Here is a 26,335-nt window from a genome sequence, read left to right on the forward strand (position 1 = left end):
AATCACCTCCAGTGAGTCCGGAGCGTCAATTTTCTCCTAAAGTGAGTCTGGTGAGTCAACAATTACCTCCAGTGAGTCCTCCAAATAGGCTAAAACGCAGAGGGCGATTTTGAACATATTCGGGCACAACTTTTTTGCGTAAGACTACTTAATTTTCACCCCTCAATGCTCTACACCTACGAGATTACTCACTCCACCAGTGCATTTCTTAACTCGATCTAAACGTTCAGTCACTCCTACGCAAACACGATCGGTCACTCCTATGTCATCAAGCTTGAGCACACCAATGTCATCACGCTTGATCACTCCAAATTTATATCCTTTTTGCACGCGAGCTGCTGCATTTTCTCCTAATCAACTTCACCAGGCCTTGGAAATTTGCTGGTTTCAATTCAAAATGAACTTTTACAACAGGAAATTGCGGGCAATTGCGGGGAGACGAGTGGCCAGAAACCACTCTCCACCATAATATAAATGTGGCATTTTAGCATCGACGAGACTTGGATGTAGCCGTATGACCACCACTAACTCTGCCAATCCCAAACTAAGAAATTACTTGCTGTTTTCTTTAATAACAAAAATATGTGTTGCACACGTAATAGTACTACAGATTATTGTTAAAGTAGCTTACCTCATTCAAAGGATGTGCATTTGTGGCCGAATGACCATCAGTCAACATAGAAATGATGACGTTGCGCCATTTTTTGGTGTTCAATCCGTCGCTGGTAAAGTAAAACCGACGACAGGGAAGGATACTGCAACAGCATCACTCGCAATTCGACAGAACAGGGTAAATTACTGTACTAATGCCCACTTCCACTTAAGGATTGAAAATGGGGTCAAAGAAATCAACACATATACGGTTAAATGCTGATGGGGGAACTCTATCAACTATTTGTACTAACAAATAGTATGATTAGAAGAACACCGAATTCCTAACAACTAAAATTGTGTTTTTGTTTCTTGAAAAGGAACGAGTGTGGTTAAGTTCGTAATTTAGTTGGGGTGTCATCCCTATTAGAACCTTAAGTTAAATGAAATAATTGCGACACTTCTTGATTTAGCTCCTTCGTCTGCGTTGGTTTATTGTACACTGGTTAATTTACAGAATGAATACGAAATGCTTAAAATATGAGGTTAGGAACAACAGCCAAATGGAGGACGAGCGAAGGCACATGGGGCACCTATGGGGGGACCTTAATACAATAGTCGTTCAAATGTCACGGGGATCTTGGCCGATCTAAGTCACCGGCTGTTTCGGGCATCAATTATATTCCCAACAAGGTAACCGTACGATTCGGCCAAAAAAATACGATTCGGCCTGGCCGAATAAAAAACAAAGAATTGTGGCCGCTTTTCTGAGTTTTTTATTCATATCATTCGTACTGTATTCATAACGAATGTTAAGTCTGTTTTTCAATGAATTCCGTTCCTTGTGAACGAATTTTTTATAAAATAGGACTGGTTGTACCAAATCACAGAGGCATTCTTAAGCCGAATAAGGTTGCCATGGTCCATTCGTTGCATGTAACTCTCAGATGACTCATAACAATACCTATGAAGGCGAAGCCTCGAAAGCTGTCAACACCAAAACCAAGAAATAAGAATAACAATAAATTAAGTAATAATAACAAGAAATTATATATGGTTCCTGTCAATCAATCTATTATTATCTATAAAGGAACGCCCAATTATTATTTTGAATGCAAGGGTCGGGAAAAATATCCGAATAGTAGCAAACGTAAAGCTAATAGAAAATAATGTGTGCTGACATCCCATTACCGACTTGTTTGGATCAAATGTAAAATTAATACGGACATAAAAAAGCAACAATAAAACATATGATGAAAATATTTAATTATGCTTTTTTGTAGAATGGAAAACCAGCCAGTAGAAACTTCTTGGATTTACCGATTCAACAACATTCAATGAAAAATTCTCGAACCAATTTCAACCCCGATATCATCATTTCCACTTCTTGAGACGAGTTCCGTGTAAAAATAAAGTTTTCTTTGACTAAATATTCTGTGAAATCGATATATTGGATAAGTATTTAGAATTTTAATCAATTCCATAACCCACGAATTGAATCTAACACTCTCCTATCTGATCAGAAATTGAAATCTACACATGAACCGCGAGTTTTGTGTCACGTTAATATTGCATTTTAATAAGTATTTTATATTATTGTACGTATATTTTTTTTTACTTTACTCAAGATGCACTGAGATGAGGAACCAAATCGTTTTGCAACCTATGGACGCCAAGAAACGTATACAAGAATTTATTCGTGCCTCTTATGAAGGTGAAAATTAAAGCGGAGGACGGGAGGGAAGAACATTGAGATGAAGAAGACAACAAAGACCAACATGAAATGGAAAACATGGATAAAATTGAAGCATATGTAAGCATTATAAACATTAAGCATTGTAAACAGAAGTAGGAATGAGAAGAAGAAAAAAATACAAATAAACACGCGTCCTGGATAAGATTGGCCGTTTCGGCCAAGGGCTTGCCTGTATAATGGAATGACCCTATGCAGCTCAGAATTTCCAAGTGTTTCAAATGAAATTGTTGGTGATCCCCTTCGAGCTAACGTTCAAACAAGAAATTGTAATGACGATTTTGGTAATGAAACTTATAAATCTGACAACATACTTAATGTAATAATTAAAATTTGTACATTTAAAGGAACTTATGTTTACTTGGAAGACAAAATAAATTCTTTGTCGACCAGTCTCCAAGAATTTAAAGATTTACTAAAGACCATTGTTTTAATGATTCAAAAGTCATTACACCCCCCTGAAAAATTCCTCAAGAAAAATGTAAAATATTTTGAGGGCGAAGTTAAGGTGTTGATTCAAAATATGCCTTTTGATGAAGTGGAACAGTTAGTGGCGCTTGAAAAGTTTTGATAGGAGAGAAACACTCCAGAATTTGCATGGTATACTTGGTTGAAATTATAATCTTTTTGAATGTTAGTTATTATTTCTCTTAAAGGTATTCACTTAGTGAGCCGATTTAAAATTGCAAACATCCAAGCCATTTTTGTGAGTCAAATCTGGAGGAAGATTTCTACAGACAAATTTATGCACGAGTATACGCGAATGGAAAACTGGACGAAGAGACGATCAAAGAAACGGAATTTCCCAAATGATTCTTCTCGTCAGGTGGGGCACGGATTCGTACTGCCAATAAGATTTCTCATTCTGTAGAAATGAATAACCATCGTGCTGCTCTGGAAGAAGATCATGATTCTTGTGCTGAGTCAGCTGTGTTGACTTCAACAATCAAATCACTCGTGCCTGTTTTATCATCGGATGTCAAAGTGTTCCAGTTCCAGTCAGCACCTAGTGCCACACATTAAAGTGTTATATCCATCCTTTACACAGAAAATTAAACTTGTCTTTAAAATTTGTTTTCTCATATTATCATGAAATATTATTTTTTTGTTTTAATTGGATTTTTAAAATCTGAAGTATCATGTCCTGCAGTTTTTTCAGTTTCTTGATTTTTAAATATTTGTTTTTATTACTTTTGCTGACAATACAATTGAGCTGTTTTCCATTACAAATCACACCAATTTGAACTTATTTTATTTTATTTCACATTTCTTTACTTAAAAAATAATGTTCAAAAATTATTCAGTTGAGAATATTTTTCAATGAAATAACCCTAAATATATCAATTTTTTACGCTTGGGTCCAAGTTCAAGTTCAAACCGAATATACCGCCTTGTTGATGCTGGTAAAAATTGTGTGTTCTAAAAAGCTTAAGATTTTTTTCAGTCAATCAACGGCGTAAATTCATGCATCTTTCCAAAGCATATTTTACGATTTATGTAACGGTTATATCCATAAATTATGAATATTTACGCAAACAATTTACTTGTGTTATGGTCCATTTTGGTATGGTCCATGGTTTGGTCCAAATTTGAGCCAAATCTGAATTTTCCGCGCACCAACAATTTGTTGGATTGGCATGGAATGACCCATCATATATGGGTACCTGGTGGCTAAGTTCCATTTGGTTTATATTACGAAGATGAGCTCAAACCTAAACACATTATCAATTAAACATTGAAATTACACATAAAATGGCAACAGAACATATACTAGGTTGTAAGTTTTTATCAGCATTGATATCAAATTGATGGCCGAGACTATTATGGATTTCCGTCTGAAATAATAACTGAAATCGTACCTGAACATCAACGGCTCGAGGAGTTAAACGAAAAAGGGTTCATGCAAGACTTCCACCATCGCGTATCTTCCGGGAAAAATCCAAATACATGCATTTCAGAGTGGTGTCGGCCCTTCCAGGCTCATCTGTTTGTCTGGTATAAAAAAAATGCAGACCTTCTTCAAACATCAACATCTATTTAAGGAAAATCCCCAACTGTTGCGTTTGCGTTGAGTTTGCTGAAAAAGTTAACATGAATTTGGTTGTTAGTCGTGCCAAAAAACTGCTACGCAAAGAAAGTGAGGAAGGAGAGGTTAGAACACCATCTACGATTCCCAATTATGAAGTTGATCTTCATGTTGATGGATTAGAGATATTCCGAAACTCGGAAAAACCAGGACTGACTGCTATTCTTGGTAGGGTCCACTCTATTGTGGCATCATTTGCATCTACAGTACAACCAATTGTTTTGGATTTTCTAATCCATTTATAATCGGTTTCGAGCATGGCCAAGTAAAAGTATTAGCAAAAGAGCTTATGAAACTGACTTTTGACGAATTCAAACGTCTCTGCCCGCATAATCCTTAAGCCGAAGGTCGTGAATTTACGGCAAGTTTGCAGGTTGTCAGACAATCTGATGTGTTCGTTTTTGAAGAGAGTTATTGGTCATATGGGCTAATTTCCATGCATTTTTTAAATTAATATTGGCTTTGGCCAGAGCATAGCATTTTGAAAAATGTATGTATGAAAAATCATTTGCCGTGATTTACACATGCATGCGTGTGAGATAGACTGATTTTGAATTTATATTTGAATTCCGCGTGAAAAGTTGATTGTAGAGTATGATTTAATTATAATTTTCGGTTTTCGGTTGCCTATGGCTATATAGCATTATGTACGTTAGCGTGAATTCACGTTCGGCGTGAATTACCCGTACATTGTTTTTGAATTCATATTTGAATTCAGCGTAAAAAGTTGAATAAAAGCATTATATTCATTACTTTTGGCGGGAGTTTGTCGTTTGTGACAAAAAAAAATTCCGAAAAAAGGTCAGCTTCATAAGGAAAGTGAATTGAGTCGTTTTGTTTCTGTGAAAAATTTCGTCGAAAACGAATAAGTCCCGCAGGCTACCGCCAAAACCAATAAAATTAATGCACCGTATTCAACTTTTTAAGCTGAATCTGAATATAAGATCAAGAGCCGTCTATTTTATATGCATGTACGTGAAATTCACGCCGAACGATTTTTCACGCTAACGGACATAATGCTATGCAGGCTACCTCCAATAGTAATGAAAATAATGCACTATGCGCAACTATTTACACTAACAATGAAACAATGAATTTTACACGCATGTACATGTAATTCATTCGGAATGATAATTCACGCTGAAGTACATAATACTATGTTGGCTACCGCAAATAATGATAAAACTAATTAGCACTTAATCAACTTTTCACGCAGAATCTAAATATGAATTCAGAAACAGTCTGGCATACTCGCATGCACGTGTAAATCACGCCGAACGGTTTTTCACGCTGACGCACAACATGCTATGCAGGCTACCGCCAATACTGATTTTAACAATGTACAACTTTTTACGTGGAATTCAAATATCAATTCGAAAGAGTCAATTTCGTGCGCACAGAGAATCAACTTACAGATTTCTCTATTGGGGTCTGTTGGGGTGGTCTCCCTCATAACGTCAGCCTACACCTATCGAGAGGGGGTGGTCACCCCAACAGACCCTAAAGGCAAAGAGGGGGAAATTTTGCTTTCGCGAGCGCTAGGTGGCTTACGGGATGAAGGCCGGCATGGCCAAAAAACGAAGAAATTTTTGGAAATTTTTTTCAAAATTTCAATCATTAATATCTCGGCATCTAAGCCGAATATTTAAAAAACATTAAAATGGTTTGAAAAGACGGGCTATCCCATCATTTTAAACCAATTGGATTATTTTTAGGTGCAGCAGTTGACGAGAAAACTGCTGCACAAAAAACGAAAAAAAGTCCAAATTTCGGCTACCCCCTCTCAGTTTTTTTTAAATATCTCCCAAACTACAAAAGCTAGGCGATTGCGGTTTTTAGCAATCGACTAAGCGAAAATTTTTGCACAAAACCCATTTATTTGTTTTTTTTTAGAACCCCCAGCGACGATTTCCGCTAAGTCAAAAAACCCCAAAACGGTCTCTTTGAGTGGCGGATTGCTTGTTAAAAGTATAATTTTATCCACAACAGTTCTAGATTGCGCTTCTGTAACCATAATTAAATTACCTATATCATCATAAAGTCTTGGCCAACAGAATGCTTGTAAATGTGTATTCAGCATATCAGTACAAACAACAAAATTGAGGGTACCCACAATAAAATAAAAGCTGTTGCTGGTATGTAATCTTATCTTATTAAATCTTTTGTTTTCCTTGTTTCTTTTCAGAACACTTCAGTGCCAGAGTTTATCATGCAACTTTGCACACAAGGGAAACTTTTTCAGTTGCTGCAATTTACCCCAAAAAATTAATTTTGACAGAGCCCGTCCTTGGGACGGCCTTTTAACTAACATTTGGAATAAACACTAAGGAGGCTTCTGAGTTAAATTTAAAGTAAAGGCAAGAAAGTGAATTAAAGTTACGATACTGGAATTATGACAGTAGAAGAATAATACCGGGTGCTGGTAGAGACACACATTAGTATTATTGCCAACGTCCATACTCTTCTATTAGTCCTCTCTTTCTGCCAAATGTTGACGTGATCAATTATACCTATCCTACAGATTGTCATAATCTTATATTTGTTATGTAAAAAAATTTAATGGAAATTGAAAAACCAGATTCAATTTGTTTCTTAAGTATCTTAGATGAAGGAAGGACTTTTGAGACAGACGGATAAGAGCTTGAACTAAGATCAGCAGTGAGAAATTGACACGGCTGCAAAAGTTGCAAGGCACCACTTAAACATTCCCATTCCCAGTCAGTCAGAAGTAAATCAGTCCTTTGACATAATGTCAAAGCATCTGTTACTTTTGCTTTCAAATCTAGAAAAATGAAAAACAATTGCTTATGAAATATTTACTAAAAGATTGCTACTTATATTACCTAAAGACTTTCTATCATCAAGAACGTTGCGTTCCATCTGATGGTAGGACACTCTTGCACGAGTCTGCTCCTCTTCTTTCCATTGCAACACATATTTAATTTACTAGTGGCATGCGAGCTAGAATGAAAATAAGTGACAATATTGCGGCATAACTCGAGAAGAGCAGAACATTGCGGGTCGTCATGGATTGCTGATTTAACAGCAAGGCTCATAGTGTGGGCAAAACACGGAACATGTTTTAACTTCAAAATATCTTGTATGGCCTTGAGTATGTTGGCAGCATTGTCCGTAACAACTGAGACTATCTTGGAGAGATCATTAATGCCGCACATATACCTTTTTAATAAAAATAATTTATTTTGATTGGGAAAATATGGATCCCCTAATATAGTTAGCACAACAAAGAAGGTTAAAGTCTATTTAAATGTGTCTTTTGTTATTTAATCACAAATTGTATTCTTATTAGATCAAATTCAAATTGCTAAATTGTTTTTTTTTAGATATTTCTTGCTGTGGTTATTGAAAAAAATAGTTAAGCCCCTGCTGATTTTTGCTTCCAAATTTGTGGTTGTTGATTGTGGTAATTTCATCCAAAGCTTTGTTAATGTATCTAAAAAAAAGTTGGTACTTCTAATCATGTATATACAAATCTTTGTATGTATATACTTAAGACAATTGTGACAAGTTTGGGCTCCATAGCTTCCCTGACAATAGCTCCTTTCTTCCCACCTTGGGCAGATTTTTTATGTTCTTTGAAAATTATTAGATTGTTATTATTAATTAAATATTTATTTAGATTTTTTGTTACCGATTAGATATTTATGGCTGAAGGTTCCCAACATGAACTCATTCACAGACTTATTTATGCTGTATTTTTGATCTCCAACATTTTCTATATTGACAAGTTTGTCGGATAATGTTTCAGCAATTTTAGTCTTGATGTCCATAATCAAGATTTTGTTAACTTGAAGGGGGGTTTTGTTTGGGTATACCTTTAGCATACCTTTTATGATCTCCGCGAGATTTTCGGCAGTGTGGCTACCCTCAACCATAATAGTGGCAAGGACACGCGAGATTATTTTGACTTTATCGTCGTTGATGTAGTGCGCAGTTACAGTAATGTAACTGGCCATCGTCGACGAAGTCCAACAATCCGTTGTCACTGCTATACCATCTGCTTGAGACAACTACACGAGCAATATGTTTTTTGCTTCGCCGTAACTCTGGCAAAATTGTTTTTGTAAGAGTACTACGGCATGGAAGCGTAATCCGTGGATCAATTGTCTTAATAAACGTACGAAAATGTTCGTCCTCAACCAAAGAAAGGGGTTGCATTGATCGGACAATGAAAAGAGCAAGGGCACGCATTATAGCTTGCATATGAGCCCCTGCAATTGGATACGGTGCCGACCCAGGCTCCGAGTAAGTCGAATTAAATGAAGACTGAGATGAAGAACGCCCAAATTCTTAAAATTTAAGCAGAAATTTTTAATGAGAATGGTTATTTATATGGAATTTAAAATTCAAACGAAATAAGACTGGTGATATAAATCTAACCTGGTGCTCTGGCAGCGCCAGTATGCGGTCCGGCTTCACCGGCATAATCATTAGCAGAAGCGCTAGTAGCGGTAGATGCGCCGGTATTGCCAGGGGCAGCAACGCTGATAGACGGGCCAGCGTTGGTATCAGATTCAATCCGTTCAGAATCGTTGTCCAATAAATTTTCAGATCCATTATCATCTTGGCGCCTTCGTTTTTTTGGCGGCTGCCTTTGGCCCCTTATCTCATCTCAAACTGCCTAATGATGTATTTCCAGATGCTTCCATTGGTTTGATGTGTTTTTGCAAGATTCTACCGTTTTACACAGAAAACATATACAATTTGACTTCTTATCTTCTTTGGTTTCTTGAAAATATCGCCATATCGCACTTGTTCGACGATTACTTGACATTTTGAATTCTACACACACGTACACACACAATAGGCAGAGTGAAATAAGACTCAAAATCGGCAAAACGACTAAACGTTAATGAGAAAGACGTAGGCAGACAATTTAAAAAGCTTATATTTTGAGCGCTAGATGGCGCTGGGGAAGATCGATACTAATATCTAGATATATAATGATACTTGATATATCCACCACTGGCGCTGATTCCGCGATATATCTAGAAATCAGTATCGATATCACCAACACCAGAAATTAGGCGTTCGCGGTCTGCTCTGCAAGGCTGCCAAACCGACCATGTCACGGTGCTTCTCATCAAACAGCAAAAAGATAAGAATAAACCAGAGCCATTGAATAAACTGTAGATGCTGTCTTAGACAGATTATTGTTTCTTTCCTTTCAATTTTTTCTTCTGGGTAAAGTATAAATATTAAGAAATTTACTTTGACAAAAAACATTAGGAATTGAAAGAAAATAAAAATAACCTGTCTTTTCTGAATTATCGACAAGGGATTCGGACAAACTGCTTGAACCATTTTATTTATATCTTCAATGAAGGTAACCCTTTCAATGGGGTGTCAACGAGCTTGTTTAACACCTATGACAATGAAAAAAAAAATAATGTGTGAGATAAAAAAGTGAAGATTACAAAATTAACAGACCTTGCAAACATCAGCAGGTTGGAAACCTCTTCTCAGAATCAAGTATTTGTCCACTAAAAAATTTGAACGGTTAATGCCATGAGTACAATGTACAACCACAAGCTTTACACGTGACTCAGGACTGTGTAGAAAGTTGTCCATTAGTTTGAAGAATCTGCATTAAATACTAAAGTCTTGAAACAAATTTTAATGTTTGTATAATTAGTCTGTTTCTACTTGTTGACTGAACCCTCATTCGGAATTCCTTGTCCTGCGCATTCAACTTTCGTATACTTGACATCTGCATCAGTAAAGACTTTTGGATCATAATATCTGCTTGTGGCAGTTAGATCAATTACACTGCCAACATTTGGCAACTTATCCAGTAGGCTTTTTGGTGTAAACCATTGCTGAATATCCATATTGTTATAGCAGAATAAAACCTGAAATGAAAAGAGAAATGAGATTTCAATAAAAACAATAATAATATTTTGTTGTCAAACCTCTTTCAAAGGAGTTTTACACACGACAATTTGTAATCCCAATATAGGTTCTCCAATACAAGTATAGTTTGGCCACCTTCATACAAATGCAATTCGAAATTACGGAATCTAAAAATCTAAAGTAATGCGAAATTGCAATAAACCTTTCGGGGATTGACCCAGGATTTTGATAAATTGGTAAGTATTGTTCGGTCCAATCACTTTGGGTGCGTAGAGCTTTTCTTTTTCCTGAATGTTTACACCAAAAACCCTAATTTGCATCCTTCTAAAGATCTTCAAATCTAAAAAAAAAATACCTCGACCAACAGCCAACTTTGCAGTATCAGGGGAGCCAGATTTTTGCCTGTGATGGCTAAATATTAGGTAAGCCTTCAATGTTTGACAAGTCACAATTAGCCTTATTCTTATAACTCACGATGTCGCGGGAACTAGATGAGATTGCCTGGGCCGAGTTGTTGACTGAATTAAATTCTGCGAAAGTCTCTTGTTTCTGCAACATCACGCAGGCTGGAAATTCAAACAGATAAATTGAAATAATGTCGTATTCTAAAAATATAAAGAAACTTAAATATTTCTGCAAATTTAAATTACTTCAAATTCTACGGGGCAGAAATGTAAAGTCGCCAACTAACCTCGAATCTCTTTAATCTGCAAAAAAGCATCTTGTAATGTAGTTTCAAGTCTATCAAGTTGTTGAAGAACAGCGTCCATGTGCTTCTCCTGTCGCTTATTGGCGTCCATGGCATAAAAACACAAAATGACAGTAAACATACCAAAGACATGGTTCTTTTTATATATCGGGCGTTAAAGGCGGTACAGCATTGTAATTGAATTGACCATAAAACACGTATGAAATGTAATTTTCTTAATCTTTAAATAAAAACAGTTTAAAATTTTTTAAGGCTTGATCTCCGCCTAGGTCACCAGTAGCTGTTGGTCCAGTTTCCCAGCACCTTTGGGGACATCCAGGTGAATATGAATTTCCGTTCGAGGACTCCCTCATCTTCGCGTGGGACACCAATTGGTGGGTGATGGACCGGTTTTCAACAATTGGGGACTTCCTAATGAATTGTCACATATTGTGGTTTTCATTAAGTCCAACACTTCCTTCGTGTGATTGAGCAGCAGCTACTCCACATTTATTGCCGTGTCCGGTGGAGCTGATAAAGAGGTTGTTGGCAGTAGTGCCGCAGTACCGGTGGTGCTGGTTCCTGGTGCATGTACTGAAAATACAGCAAAAAATTCAAACGTTGGCCTCCTTGCCAAAATTAACTGAATCTTACCATTTTAGCGCGCACGCCAAAATATCTTTTGATGAAAGTCCAAAAAATATATTTCGTGACAACGATAAGTAAAAGGCCGAATGTGCCTTGGAGAAAGGGGATTTCCCCCTTGTGGACAACCTCTGCTACGTCAGTGGCAAATGCATCAAGTTCCTCGATCCATTTCGGATCACCTAAAGAAAAATCACACATAAAATGTATTATTTCCCTGACAAAAGAAAGACGTGACTTACCTTTCGCCAAGAAACAGGAAGAGAGCCACTAGGATCAAAACGAAAAAACAAAAAAACAATGGAGCTTCTGCATGGTATGCAATAGCTGCTTCTGCTGCGTGAACAGTTGCTTCACGTTTTTGACGGTTTTCGTTGGAGCTGCTGCTGCAACGGCTGAAGGTTTTTCAGCAGGTGTAGCTGGAACTGAAAACGTGCTGCTGGAGTTGCTGATACAAATCAATACAGTTAGCATTAAGATGGGAGAGAATTAGACGATAAATTTAACTAGGGAGAAAGGCGACCTGCAGAACGGGCGAGGTGACTTCTAAAACTCCGTCTCCATCTCAACGGGAGTTCCTTTTTCATTCAACTTCTTAAATAATTCCTGCAGACTTTTCAAGTAAATCGCTGCCGGAGCTGGTTGCGCTCCTGAATCCAGAGAAGCTGTAAGAAGCTGCACGAAGGCCACTCCTGCTTTTGCTGCGTTATCGGCTGGCGGTGCAACTTCCGGCATTTTGTTTGTTGCTGCAGCTGCTGCTACCTGAGCAGCAGCGACAGTTTTCAAGAGCTTCTCCACGGCTGGATCCTCTGAGGAAAAAAAATAATTATTATATTTTTAGAATTTATAAACTTAATACTTACTAGTTTGGCATGGACTATTGCAAGTCTTTAAAACAGGAATTAACAAGGGTGTAAGAGCCGTTACAATAAAGATGACGCCAGCCATGGTAAATTTGAAATATGGACTGTCTTTTTCAAACACCAAATCAGTATGGATGCAAACGCTACCAAGCCTGTAAATTAACACTTGTTTTGGAATTGTAGGGGATAGCAGTAATAAACTAACAAACGGTAACTATAGTAACACACTCATGCATACAATCAACTTACCCTGCTGCACAGTCACAAAAAGCACGAAGAACTTACCAACCAGGATGAAGTGCAGCCCAAGGATTTGCAGGTTTACAAGTTAGAGCCTCGGAATGTGTTACATGAGTACGGATAACAACTACGCCACTAAAAAGAGGAAACACTACCTACTCGTCAGTGAGGGTCTTCGACAAACAGGGGAGACCAGGGCGAAATGGAACATTTTTTCATGTCTGTCGTAATTGTTATGATTTTAGATAAAATAGGTACATTTTAATATTTTTTTTTGTTCCGTATTGTTTAGCTACATCCTGGCTAACCACTGATTTTTTTAAATGTTTATATTGAAAAATAAACGATATATGAAAGAAAATCTAACTAAGCTTTTTTTTCACTCGATCTGCTCTCGACCGAAAAAAGACGGGGTTGAATGGAACAGACCACGGGGTAAATTGGAACGCCATTTTTCTCAGCAACGGATGAATAACATCTGTTGAAAAAAACTATAAGAAAATAGAAAATTAATTTCTCTTCAAGAATATTACAATGTTTGCGAAAAACAAGTAAATTATTCTTGTGTAATTATTGTGTGAAAGTGATACTTTTTTCCGAACAAATCCCCTCCTATTTCCGATAGTAATTTCATATTCATTCTTGTTGCTGAATTTCTGCATTTACAGTTTCTTTAACATTCTTTCGGCTGTTCTGAAGCTTTTTAATACTATTTGTATTTTCACATCTTTATATAGGTCTTTCAATTGTAGATGATAAACTTTAAAAGAAAAACGGAGACGGTTTCAAGGACCCCATACAAATATCATTGATGCTGTCAAAAAATTGAAAAAAATGAAGGAAAGGGCAGTCGACGGACTGCAAAATTGTACAAAATTTCTGTAACAACGCTCTTCAATCATTAACATAAAACGAAACATCTTGGAATGCTTCCTGCATATTTTGTTACCCCTATCTATCACTAGACAGTTGTGAATGACGAACAAGAAGAAGAACTCGTCTGTTATCTAAAATACTCTGCTCAGCGCAATCATGGACTAAGTCCAAGTGACATTCGTCGTCTTGTTTACACCTTTACTCGAGTAAACAATTTCAAGTGCCAAGAGAGCTGGGCGAAAAACGAATGTGCTTGACCGGAGTGATACACAGGCTTTATGAAGAGACATCAGAGATTATCGTTAAAGCAGCCAGAGGTAACGAGCGGCCAAGCCCGGGCTGCTGGATTTAACTATGTTGTTCATCGATTTCAACAACTGTTTCAGCAAATAATAGCTGACAAACGAATTCCTGTACAACGAATGTTAATGGTGACGAAACAAGTACTTTAACAGTTCTTTAACCTATAAATTTTCTTGCTGAACGGGCAGTAAAACAAGTATTTTTTTTCGCTTTTTGAATTATTTCCCTTTTTTATCGCCAAAGTAACATTATGTATCTGTTTATAAGGTAATGCAAAGTACTTCTGCTGAAAGAGGACAGAACGTTACGATGCTTGCAATTTGCAATGCTGCAGGTGGCTACATACTAGCAATTTTCTTATTCTCCCTGAAAAAAGAAAATCCAAGACGGGTGGGCACATATCCATTTAAGGATTTTCTTCCAAATAATTTACGATTTATACCTTCAATTGTCACAGAGTTACCAAAAGGTAGCACAATTCATTAATTATTGATATTAAATTTTTACTATTTTTTTTCGTTATCTCATATAGCTGCATGAATAGCCAATCTTCAAGCTTTCAGCATGTGCCATGTTCATTGGATTTTAATAACTCAATTGATAGTAAGTTCATGGTGTTATAATATATCCTCTATATACAGAATAACCAACAGATCATTTGATGGAGGAAATTGACCACAGTGAATCTACCCTTTATAAAAACACTTTTTATGCCTTAAATTAGTACGGTGGAGAATGATAAAGATAAATCGTTGGAGAATTCGAGAAATTCAATTAGAAGGCTCTCAAAGAGACTAAAATTTCTGGACATCATACCAATTCCACAAGTTCCTCAAAATGGCCCAAGAAATAGTACAAGATGTCGTAAAGGTTATTCTAGAGAAGCAACAACTCCACTTAAGATGACGTTATTGGAAGAAAAGCACTTGCGAAAAGTTGAAAAAGAAAAAGATAGGATGGCTAGAGCTGCTGCTAAAGCTGATCGAGTTAAATCTAAAACACATTGATAACTCATTTCTTTATTAGCTCTCAACATGATTTCAAGTGCTTAAAATGATGATTGCATGTGATTTGTAAATTTTAAAAATACATCAGATCAACTGTCAAAGACAAGAAATCATAAGTATGAGCTTATGGAAATGAACTTGAACGCTCAAACGAAAATTTCCTTCAAATCGTTAAAAGTCGAACAATACAACCTCTTTTTATTAACTTGGGTAGTGAAAGGTCAATATGAGATTATAAAAAGCTTTCCATCTTCACCGTACAGATAAAACAATTACAGTTGTTAGAAACAGCAAAGTATTGCCACAGTAAACTGCTGGTAATGTGATCTTACTTCCCGGGTTCCTAGGCAATGATGTGTGTAATCAAAGTCGTAGATGCCTTTATGGTCCCATCAACAATTTTCAGCTTTTCCAAAAAAGATCCGAATCTAGATTCACGGTCCCCTAGGAAGAGAAAAAGCAAATACTGTTTCACTTGTCATATTATAAATTTTTCACTTGATGTTTTACTAGTACATTCTACATCAATTACTTACTCATCATTGATCTAGAAAACACAATAACAGTAAACTTGCTTGGTTTTCATCTTTTCAAAAACTTGCTTGCAGGCATCAGTGACAGTTACTTCGGCTAACTAAAAAAGAATAAAACAAATATAGAATTGGAATAATTGATGTAAATGATAAAAGAAAAAAAATTACTGCTTCAGTCGATACTGCTCCAATCTGCCCAAGTCGACCACGTCTGATGGCACAATCAATGTTTGACTTTTCAAAATCAATTACATTAATGGCTTGCTTGTTGACAGCTCCACTCTCTTCCTTGATTCTCTCTCGTGCAATAACTACCTGTATCTCTACAGTCTCAGAAATATTCTATTTCTTTACACTACAGTTTTGTATAACGTCAAGCCGGTTAATATATATACACTAAACTATGTACTTAGATTAGATTACTTTATTGCATTTCTCCAACAGGTTATGGGCCCAGCTACACGCTAAGTACTTCTTTGTCAAACATAATCTTAATATGTCAACCGAGAAAAAAAATGTGTCTAGGGATACAGCCCACATTCCTAAATTTGATGGGTCAAATTTTCACACATAGAAATTTGGTTTAATGCTGCTACTTCGCAACAATGAGTTACAGCAAATTGTTCTCGATGTGGAAAAACTACCAGCAGAGGTAATGACAACTCGTACCCAGTTATTATTTTTAATCTAAAAACTGAAGCCAACAATTTTTCTGTTTATGAACATTACCCAGTAATTAAGTTTACTGAAGCCAGTAATGTGAACAAAACTTAATCTTACTGATGGTTCTTATCCAGTTAATTAATTTAAAAACTGAAGCCAACAATGGAAATATTCCACTTACTTGTTGAAGATGAACATTAGCAATATGCTAACACATCGATAATGTTTATCATGACTCATTTTTCACTCTTATTATTCAATAGATCAAAAATGCTGAACATGTGGTGACCAACAATGCTGCCATAAAACTCTGTCATCAGCGTGACACACTTGCAAGCAAGTATATTTATGCAACGGTCACAGATAAAATGAGAGATTATCTCATCAACTGTGAAACGTCTGCAGCCATGTGGACCAGATTGTCAACAAGAATCACACTTAGAACCATCGCCAACAAAGGACAACTGTGGTCCCAGTTCTACGAGTATCAATTTAACCAATCATAAGACATGTTGGCCAACATAACGTCGGTAGAAAATTTAGTGAGACGGCTAAAAGATCTAGAAGAAACTGTCACAGATGTCCAAACTACCAACAAGATTGTGAGTATCCTGCCATCCCAATTCCAACACTTTAGAGTTGTATGGGATACATACAAAGAATCCGAACAGACTATGGAACTACTCACACTCCGACAACTGGCCGAGGAGAGAAGGATGGAAATTGTAAAACGTGAAACTTCAGACAACAGCAAACCTGCTGAAGCGTTTGCTGTCACTCATCACAACCGAAGAGGAACTCATCGTGGTGGTCGTCATAGCTCAAACAACAGGTGGCAAGGTCAAGCACAACAGAACAATTGGAAGAAAAGACAGAATGTTTTCTGTGACTTTCATAACAGTTCTACCCATTCTTCTGAAGAGTGTAGAAATCATCCAAAAAATAAAAGACAGAAAACTGAAGTTTGAAAACTGAACGTTTTCTGGAACCTGAAGAAGAAGCTGATCATAGTTATCACACAACAGAAGATTAAACTAAATCCTCAGAAGTCATTTGTGAATGGTATGCCGACTCGGGTGCTACGCGTCACATGTCCGGTAATGTAAAGCTGTTTAGCAGATTAGAAAAAGTTACCAAGAGCTGGATTGTAAAAGGAGTAGGAGGAAAACGTCTCTATGTTGAAGGAACGGGAGATGTGTATTTCAGAACGCACATTGACGGCAAATTCTGCACTGGAGTACTGAAGAACTTACTATATGTACCAAACCTTGGCGTAAACCTTGTGTCCATTGGCTCGGCTACGGAGAAAGACAGTGTGAAAATTCTTTTTCTAGAAAATGAAGTTCTGTTTTCGAAACACGGAAGATTATCAATTAAAGGAAAGAAAGTGACCAATGGCTTGTATCAACTCGATATTACAGCAATTCCAGAACCCGAATACAATGCCTTGGCAGTAAGACAGACGGCTCCACTAACTACATGGCACGAGAGACTCGGACATGTTGCAGTTAAAACAGTGCAGACTATGGCAACCAGAATTCTAGTGGACGGACTCAATCTAGATGACACATCAATTACTACAGTATGTAGCGGCTGCATGCATGGCAAGATGCACAGAAGACCATTTTCAAAAGGAAGGAAGCGTGCTAAGAGAACTGGTGAACTCATTCATGCTGATCTCTGCGGCCCAATGCAAATAGTGTCACCAGGAAGAATGAAATACTTTATGACTTGTAAAGACGATGCAACCTGCTACACTGAGCTGTATTTCCTTCGATCAAAAGACGAAGCTTTTTCAAAATTCAAGGGTTTGACATATCTCTTAATCCATTTGTCCGATATAAATTCATTCGTTTATTTATTTTTCACTCACTAGGTTTAACTGCAAGTCTACACACAAAATTCAATCACAAGGTGGAAATCTTTCGAATAGATGGAGGAGGAGAGTGGATTGGCAAAGATGTTCAGAATTGGCTACTAGATGAAGGAATAGTCCATCAAAGTACGGCCCCATACACTCCTGAACAGAATGGTGTGGCGGAGCGGTACAATAGGACAGTAATGGAAGCCGCACGTTGCATGCTTTATGCTAAATCAATCCCACTTTTACTTTGGGGGGAAGTAGTAAATCATGCAAACTACGTATTGAATCGCACACGTATGAAAGGAAACACTGTAACGCCATACGAGGAATACTTTAATATCAAACCCGATATTTCTAATCTGTTTATTTTTGGCTCCAAGGCGTACTACCACATTCCGAAAGAACTACGTAAAAAACTTGACTCAAAGTGCAGAGAAGGAATCGTCGTTGGTATCTGTGATACAACCAAGGCCTTTAGAATCTGGGACTCCGAAAAGAAGAAGATTATAATCAGTAGAGATTTGTGTATAGATGAACTGGCCAAACCGAAAGATATTCCACACTCCATTCCCAGAGACATCAGCACATTTGAAAAATTTAAAGAAAACATGTTGCAAGAAGAGATGTTCCCGCAGATGGAGACCACCTACAGAAAAGAAAACGTTTTACACATGCCGATGACCGACACCTCGTTTATTGAGAATGATATTCAACAAGAGAATATTCCATCTACCGAAGCAGGGGGAGTAGCGGAAGTTCCTGAGTCATCGCAAAATGACACACCAACTGAAGTGGAATTCTCTATTTCAAGAGATGAACTAGTTCCTGACTCGATTCCTGTTACTTCCACGGCCAACGAACCTATAACTGCTGATGAAATTGACCCAAGTATGCAAGTACCTACACCTACGGTACGTAGGTCAACTCGAATTCGAATTCTAAGAATTATTCAGAGCATGGTGTCCTTATCTGAAGAGGTCGACAATCCATACGAGCCTACCGATTACCAAGATGCCATCTCCTGTGAAGATGCACAACTGTGGCGTGAAAAGATGGATGAAGAAATGCAAGCCTTAACTACCAAGATAACCTGGATACTGGCTCCTCTACCCCAAGGTCGCAAGGCCATAAAGTGTATGTTTGTTTACAACTATATGAGATACTTTGCCATGCAAGGCAAATTCCTCGATAATATCATCCAGGTTTTTTGCTATGTTCTCAAAATTGTGAGTTCCTATATTATGACGAAATTTAATAGTGTTGCAGCCTATACAAACAAAACAACAATATCATACCTGAGAATCTTCTACAAAAAATAGCAGCTGACTTGCGTATCATAGCTCCATGTTCGTCGGAAACTAGCCAGTGGGCTGTGACTCCCAGAAAACTTCTGTTGTTTGAGCCCCAAAAGTCGGCTGTTAAGCACACGGAACTGGCAACACCAAACTCTTTTTTCAAATTTTCTTTAAATTCGAAAAAAATTTTTGCGATTAATCTTTTCAAAGTTCTAACGCAAAACACTTCTACTCTGGGGTCAATCTCTTTAAGAAGATTGATAAAATGAACACTCTCAACGGTGATAAGAGGTCGGGCTTCAGCAACAATGTAATGTAAGATTTTTAGATTGATATTTTCTTGAATATCGTGAGGAAGTTTATTTTTCTCTGTACTTAATTCTTTCTTCTTGGCAATATTAGGTGGCTGAAAGGCACTCACAATACCTTCTTGTTTAGATTTCTTAGCTTGTCTATCAGGGAAAAAAGTAGACGTAGGGGATCGGTCTCGTTTCCTTTTGTTGGCTACTGATTGCTTATATTTCGTATGAACATCGGGATGTTTCTATTATTAAAAAGAGTTAAAAAAAAACACGAAGTTATCACTGAATGCTAATTGCTAACTTACCAAGAGATGACGCACCCAATTCGAGGGATTGCCAAAGGCAACTTTTGATTTCCACCCACACGTTTTACACACCCCTGATACATTCTCCAGTGCAAGTTTCATTTTTAATTCTTTGCGAACTATACAACTATTTTTCGGATCGATAGAAAATTTTTGCACCATTTCTGGTGTAAACGAGAACCATTTAAAAATACCTCTGTTATACGAAGCTATTTCCTCCTCAGCAGTAGTAGTATCCATGTCGCGTTGGCAGATATTTCTAATCGACTGTCATAAATTTTCAAATGGCAGACGAATTTTCGCAAAGCAAATGTTGCAAAATTTTTAAAATTGTTTCTTGACTTTTACGGTAATAATTCATAACTGGACTTTTTTACACGTCAAAAGTATACGTAAAAAGTCAGTGTTTTTTTCACTTACGTAGAAGTCACCGTAAACTTCAAAAACAAGGAAAATTGACGTAACGTACGACGTAACGTCAAATTTTCGAATAAGTCACCGTATGACGTGCACATCACTGAGTATAGTACCATTAAAAGTCTAGTAAGGGGTATACTGGGTTGATTTGGACTTAACGACTTTTCAATCGAAGCAACTTAACGTGAAAAGAAAAACCTCTCAGAAACAGTTCTTTGGTATAAGATGAGATTTCTGTAAAAAAAGGACTCAAGTTCTCAAAACAAAAAATTTATTCCAAGGACTCGTTGATTACGTCGGAGAGAGTATAACAAACAAGATCGAAAAACTGGCAGATCATGCTTGTGTTGATGTTTCGATGCTACAGATCTAAATGGGTCCAACATATCACTGTGTACGCAATGAGTGGTGCGGCCAGTTCTATTGTTATTCAAAACATTGCTGTCAAGGCAATAAAAGCTTTGAAAAAGAAAGGCGCAATTGTGACCAATATTTTTTGTGATGGTCACCACCCTTATAAAGGAGTACAAAGACTTTGGCGTATCTGGAGAAATGGAACACGTCACAAATTATATTAAACATCCTAACGACCCAAATCTATTTCAATTTTTATATGTCCCCCACATTATGAAGTGTATTAGAAATCATATTTTCACGCACAAATATGTGCAGTTATTAATTATTAATAATTATTAATATGTAATTTTCTAAAACTATCTTGTAAAATTTTAAATTTTTTACAGTTTCAAGGAGAAATCCAATTTCATCACTTCAAGAATCTCGATAATGCTGAAGAGAAATATCGATCAGGAATATTCCCGAAGTTATAATCACGTAGTAAAATCGGCTGCTTGGATGCGTCCTGGTAAGGAGTGTTGTCCCCCTATAGCCTATACCCTAACCGCAGTCCCACTAAAAAAATTTCACCTACTTCTCCTCCCCCCAAAAAACACTTACCACAATTTAACAAGGGGTCTTATGGAACTACAACTGTCCCAATTTTTTTCAATATCAAGGGGTTATGCTACCTAGCAGGTAATATATGTGTTAATTTTCAAATCTCGCTCTATTTTTGGTTATAATTTGCTGTTATCCCTAACTACCAAGCTTATAAAAAATTAAGAACCTTGAATACGAATGTGCAGAACACATTTTCTTGTTGTTAATTCAGCCTCATTCATCCTGAATTTTTGGGCAAAAAAAGGGGTAACGGAGATGGCGGCTTTGATCAAGTGGCTGCACTACTGACAAAATATGAAGGAGCGCATTCCCAGAAAGCTTCCAGATTTATTCATGGGGCTGGTAATATCTCGATCAAAATAAAATTTATCCCAACATATTGAGCGGGTTTTGAAGTTTAACATATATATTTTTTTTACCTTGGGATTCGTAGCTTCAGACTTACCACGCGATTTTTTTTCCGATAATCGGCTGCTAGCGATAATCGCTGAAAAATAATCGGCGATTAAATTTCTGTGGGAAAAATTTGATTTTCCTTTAATTTTTGTCGATTATTTTTCCGATTGTTTTTTACCTCCATCTAGCGCTAAAAAATTAACTTTTTGGGAAAATTTGACGAACAATATACACGCTAAGTGGCTACTATTTCAATGTTGAATTTATAATCCTTGGGTATAACACTTATGAGACATCAAAAACTTTTATAAAAGACAACACAAATTTCTTTTAGTCATTTCCAATAGGTAAATGGTCGAATAAGACATGTAATGAACAAAAAAAATTTGTGCGATATTTACATATCCGCCTTAACGATTGTGTATTTTTAAGCCAATAAATGGAAATAACCATCAACTAAAGTCTATCATTTTTTATGATGAGGAAGATCCCAATTTCTTTAAAGCTTTTAAACACGCGCATTAGCTTTAAAGCTTATTCGTCTAGAATTATCATTCTTGGTTAGGGATATGTCAATGTGCGGACATATCATATACTTGGTTACTGTAGTACATCAAAGGACATTATTCATACAAAAAACATCGTTATATTTCTAGATCTAGAAAATACAATAAGGGCCAGAGTGGCAGAAGAAGTGAAAAAAAGACAAATTAAAGTAAAAAGACGTCGATCCCTTCAAAATATTTTTTAAACGATGACTTTTACAGGCCCCCTTCGCCCTGGACACCAGTTGGTTGGTGTACACCTTGGGGCACAATCTGGTTAATATATTCCTTCTTCAAGTCCAAAATTTCCTTCACTTTAATGAGCAACTGCTGATGAGATGCAGCTGCATGATCAGCTGCTCCATATTTATTGCCGTGTCCGTTGGAGCTGGCAAAGAGGATGATGTGGCTGTGGCAGAGGTGACTACATGTACTGGATAAACAGCCAAATATTTAAAATGTTGGCCCCTTGCCTAAATGAACTAATTTACCATTAGAGTGTGCACGCCAAAAATACTTTTTGATGGGCGGCCAAACAAAAAATTTGATGGCCACAATGAGTAAAAGGCCGAATATGCCTTGTAAGAATGGAATTTCATCCTTTTGGACGATTTCTGCGACGTGAAGTAATAAATTGGGGGAACATAACACAAGGGAAACATTACAAAAATTTGAACTGAATATCTTGGTTAATTGGGAGAGGGTAGAGATGGTGCCAAGAGAAAAACAGCAACATCTTGGTAGACAAATAAAATAAAAAAGTTCGTGTGCATAACTGCACACTTAGGAAACAAAGCTCTAGAAAAAAGAGTCTAGAAAAAAGACAAATTAAGTTTAAAAGGGATCATGCTTTCAAACTAATTTTGAAACGAAAAAAATTCAGTTTTTTAGAGGCCCATCTCCTCCCGGTAATTCACTGGCAACAGAAACGACCACTTTTTAACCTTTTCAAGTCAAAGTCCTATATTCAGCAGTAATCTCGTAATCTTAACTAATATGCTGTTTATTATTTTACAAGTGTTTCACTGCGTTAATTTTTTATTGGACAAAAAAATCGACAGTAATAAAAACCATTCTAGTGGAATGCCCGAATGAACTTTACCTGGCTTAAGGTTCATCCTTTACACGACATCTACTATTCATACTTTCTTAGGTTCTAGGTTAATTGTGGAAAATCATAGCGGAAATTCGCAATGGCCATTAGCTTTAATAAACGAAAAATCGGGGAACCAAACAAAAAAAACATTTTCTGGAGGGGAAATTCCCGGGACACCAGTTGGTGGGTGTACACCCGATGTTTGGGTGTTGGACCGCACACCGCTCCAACTTTTAGAGGCGGGGGGCCTCGAATGGGACACAAGTGGGTTGGTGACTTGACTCGTGCACAAGCAGGCTGTAATCTTTTTTGCCTTCCATAATCTCTTTGATTTGGACCAGAAGTGTGTCTTGCTGCATGAGAAGCTGCTGCTGCTGCATGAGCATCTGCTCCATATTTATTGTTGTTTGTGGTGGAGCTGACAAAGGGAAAGATGTGGTGGAGACAGGGGAAACAGAGGTGGCTGCATGCAATGAAAAAACAGCAAAATATTTAAAATGTTGGCCTCCTTGCCTATAACAGAAAACTTACCATTGAGTGTACGCGGCGCGAAAGGTATTTTCCTACCATTCTTGGTAGTTAGTTACCCAACCCCATCCAGTGTTTTGGGAATGATCCAATCTTGGAATGAACGCTACGAAACGAGTTCCCTTGTTCACCAAGCACTAGAAGAGTTGTGGGATAAAGATGAACCATTCTTTGTCTAATCATATACATTTTTTTATTACAAGTTTTTTTCAAATTCCGCTCCGTGCCCCCGTCTTTTCCTCATCTGCAACATTGTTGCAACTATAGTAAAAGCAGCAGCAGTTACCACTGCGCTTGATGCCTTGCCTCATCTATTACTCTTTGGCATTTATAATAACACCCGTTGGACTATTTCAAAATTACCTTTATTGTAGTTATTTTACTTGTGTATTTTTCTTAGAATTAAAAAAATGCGTTGCGTTTCTTTGCCACTTGAAGACCTTAATGTGTAAGCGTACTGAGGAAAAGGAAAAACGTACAGAGCGTACAGAGGAAAAAGTAGTTCATGAAGCAGTGAGTTGCCGAATAGTCTTTTTATGTGTAGCGTCCAGTTTCAAGTTTATGTGTAGCGTCCCATTTTTAATGATCTCTCTTTTTTTCTCAATTATTCAGTCGCTGGAAGTTTCTCCGCTTAGTATAAGCCAGCTGGAAGTCGGAACACGCGAGGATGAGATTGACGTTGAGATTGAGTTTGATGACGTTGAGTTTGATGACGGCGACAACAGCCGGATTCCCGTCAGTCAAATTAGACTTCTACCACCAGATTATCCCGTGTTGGGCAAGTGGCCAATTCGATTTCATTTTAGAAAGCACTAGCTGTATTCTCTTCGTATGGTAATTTTTCCCGATTTACTAAATCTTGTTTTCTTTTGACATTACAGAAAGGGATCCCGAACCACTGCTGCAGTTAGAAGACCTATACGATTTATTGACGAAATCCAGCGTATAGCGGTGAACCATATCAACCGTATTTAACCTTGCAGCGTGATTGCGTTGGCTAAAAAGGAAATGCTTTGACACCTTAATTGTATCTTACTGTGTAATGTGTATCGTATCGGTGCCCATTTACTCGTTTAGCCATATGTATCTCTTGAATCGGCGCATTATAACCATATTATTAATTAGTTTCTGGGTTGGGTATAGCGTATAGCGGTGAACCATATCAACCGTATTTAACCTTGCAGCGTGATTGCGTTGGCTAAAAAGGAAATGCTTTGACACCTTAATTGTATCTTACTGTGTATCGTATCGGTGCCCATTTACTCGTTTAGCCATATGTATCTCTTGAATCGGCGCATTATAACCATATTATTAATTAGTTTCTGGGTTGGGTAAGAAAATAGAAACCCAAAAACGGTAGGAAAATACCTTTCGCGCCGCGTACACTCAATGCAACGCTAAATTTCTTCCAGCGTAGGGTAAGGGACCCCCGCGCATGTCAATGGACTCGACTGTACTTACTTAAGGCAGAGCTTATGAATTGCAACGCAGTACTACAAATGCTGCACTACTCTGTCCAAAACCAAAGCTGCCGTATAAGTGGCACCAAATTTCTGTGCAGGTTGGCTGACTGGGGAAGCATCAGCAGATCCAAAAGTCAATTGTTGGCACAAAGAAAGAGCTGGTATTGCTGCTGCAAAGAGACCCAACACGATTGTCAAGATTCTGATCTTAAAGCTGCAGCAGGTGCCCCAAAGCTGTAATTACAAAACAAAATTTATGGTGAATTGGTATAATTGTTTGTTCAACTTAACACTTACTTAACGTAAGGTAGTATGACTTAACGTTAAGTAAACCCCAAAACCAATAAGATGATGTTACATGTGCTGATTTCTCTGTCAGCACAATTAACACAAATGACACAGACAAAAGGTTAATTGGTGGGAGGGAGACACAAAAATGGCCGCCTGAACACGCGACTTTGAGAGAGTTGGGTGTGATAACAAAAAGGAGAACTCGCTACGGGCTCCAAAATACAGGACTCACAACACACGAAATACACGTACACACATACACACACACAATTTACGTAAAGACCAGAGTACATACCAATCTGCACAGAATTTAGCATAAAAATGGAGGAGACACGGGTGGAGATGTGTGTGGCGCGACGCTTAATTGGCGCGAGCAAAATGAAATCGGACGCTCTTGGCGGGCTCAGCAACGCCAACATAAGCTATTTGTCTTAGGCATTGTTGTTGCATGGCAACGTTGACCCTTCTCTCCTAGAGTGAGTAGTGCATTTCCTGAACGGTTGGCCTAGCAAATACCCAAGGTATGTTGCTCTAGAATACTGTCTTATCTATATGTCCATTCCAAGCATAACACCATTACTACAAACACAACACCATTCACAAAACACAAACCATTCCTATCAACGGCAGCAGCAGGAATGAAGTCAGCCTCGAATAGCCAACAAGCGAACTCAAGGAACGCTTTGTTCTTTGCGTCTGGCTTCGTTGGCGCAATCGAGTCGGCTATAACTATGTATTTAAAAAAATATTA

At 37.5% G+C, this 26,335-nt stretch overlaps 1 protein-coding gene across 1 annotated transcript; it reads right to left on the reverse strand.

The window, feature by feature from the left end:
* Positions 1-18,528: 18,528 nt before the first annotated feature.
* LOC124204399 lies at positions 18,529-20,413 on the reverse strand. The gene is made up of 3 exons (XM_046601454.1): positions 19,889-20,413; positions 19,282-19,825; positions 18,529-19,220 (listed from the first exon to the last, which is right to left on the reverse strand). The coding sequence occupies exons 1-3, from the start codon at positions 20,126-20,128 to the stop codon at positions 19,093-19,095; spliced, it is 912 nt and encodes a 303-aa protein (XP_046457410.1). The 5' UTR covers positions 20,129-20,413; the 3' UTR covers positions 18,529-19,092.
* Between the last annotated feature and the right edge of the window lie 5,922 nt (positions 20,414-26,335).

The sequence above is a fragment of the Daphnia pulex genome, chromosome 10 (genome assembly GCF_021134715.1).
Source record: "Daphnia pulex isolate KAP4 chromosome 10, ASM2113471v1".
NCBI classification, from domain to species: Eukaryota; Metazoa; Arthropoda; class Branchiopoda; order Diplostraca; family Daphniidae; genus Daphnia; species Daphnia pulex.

Coding starts and splice junctions, on each gene's coding strand:
- LOC124204399 (XM_046601454.1), bottom strand. CDS start 20,128: ATGGATACTACTACTGCTGAGGAGGAAATAGCTTCGTATAACAGAGGT. Junction 19,826..19,888: donor ATTGGGTGCGTCATCTCTTG/GTAAGTTAGCAA, acceptor TTTTAATAATAG/AAACATCCCGATGTTCATAC. Junction 19,221..19,281: donor TTTTTGTAGAAGATTCTCAG/GTATGATATTGT, acceptor GTCATAATATAG/GAACTCACAATTTTGAGAAC.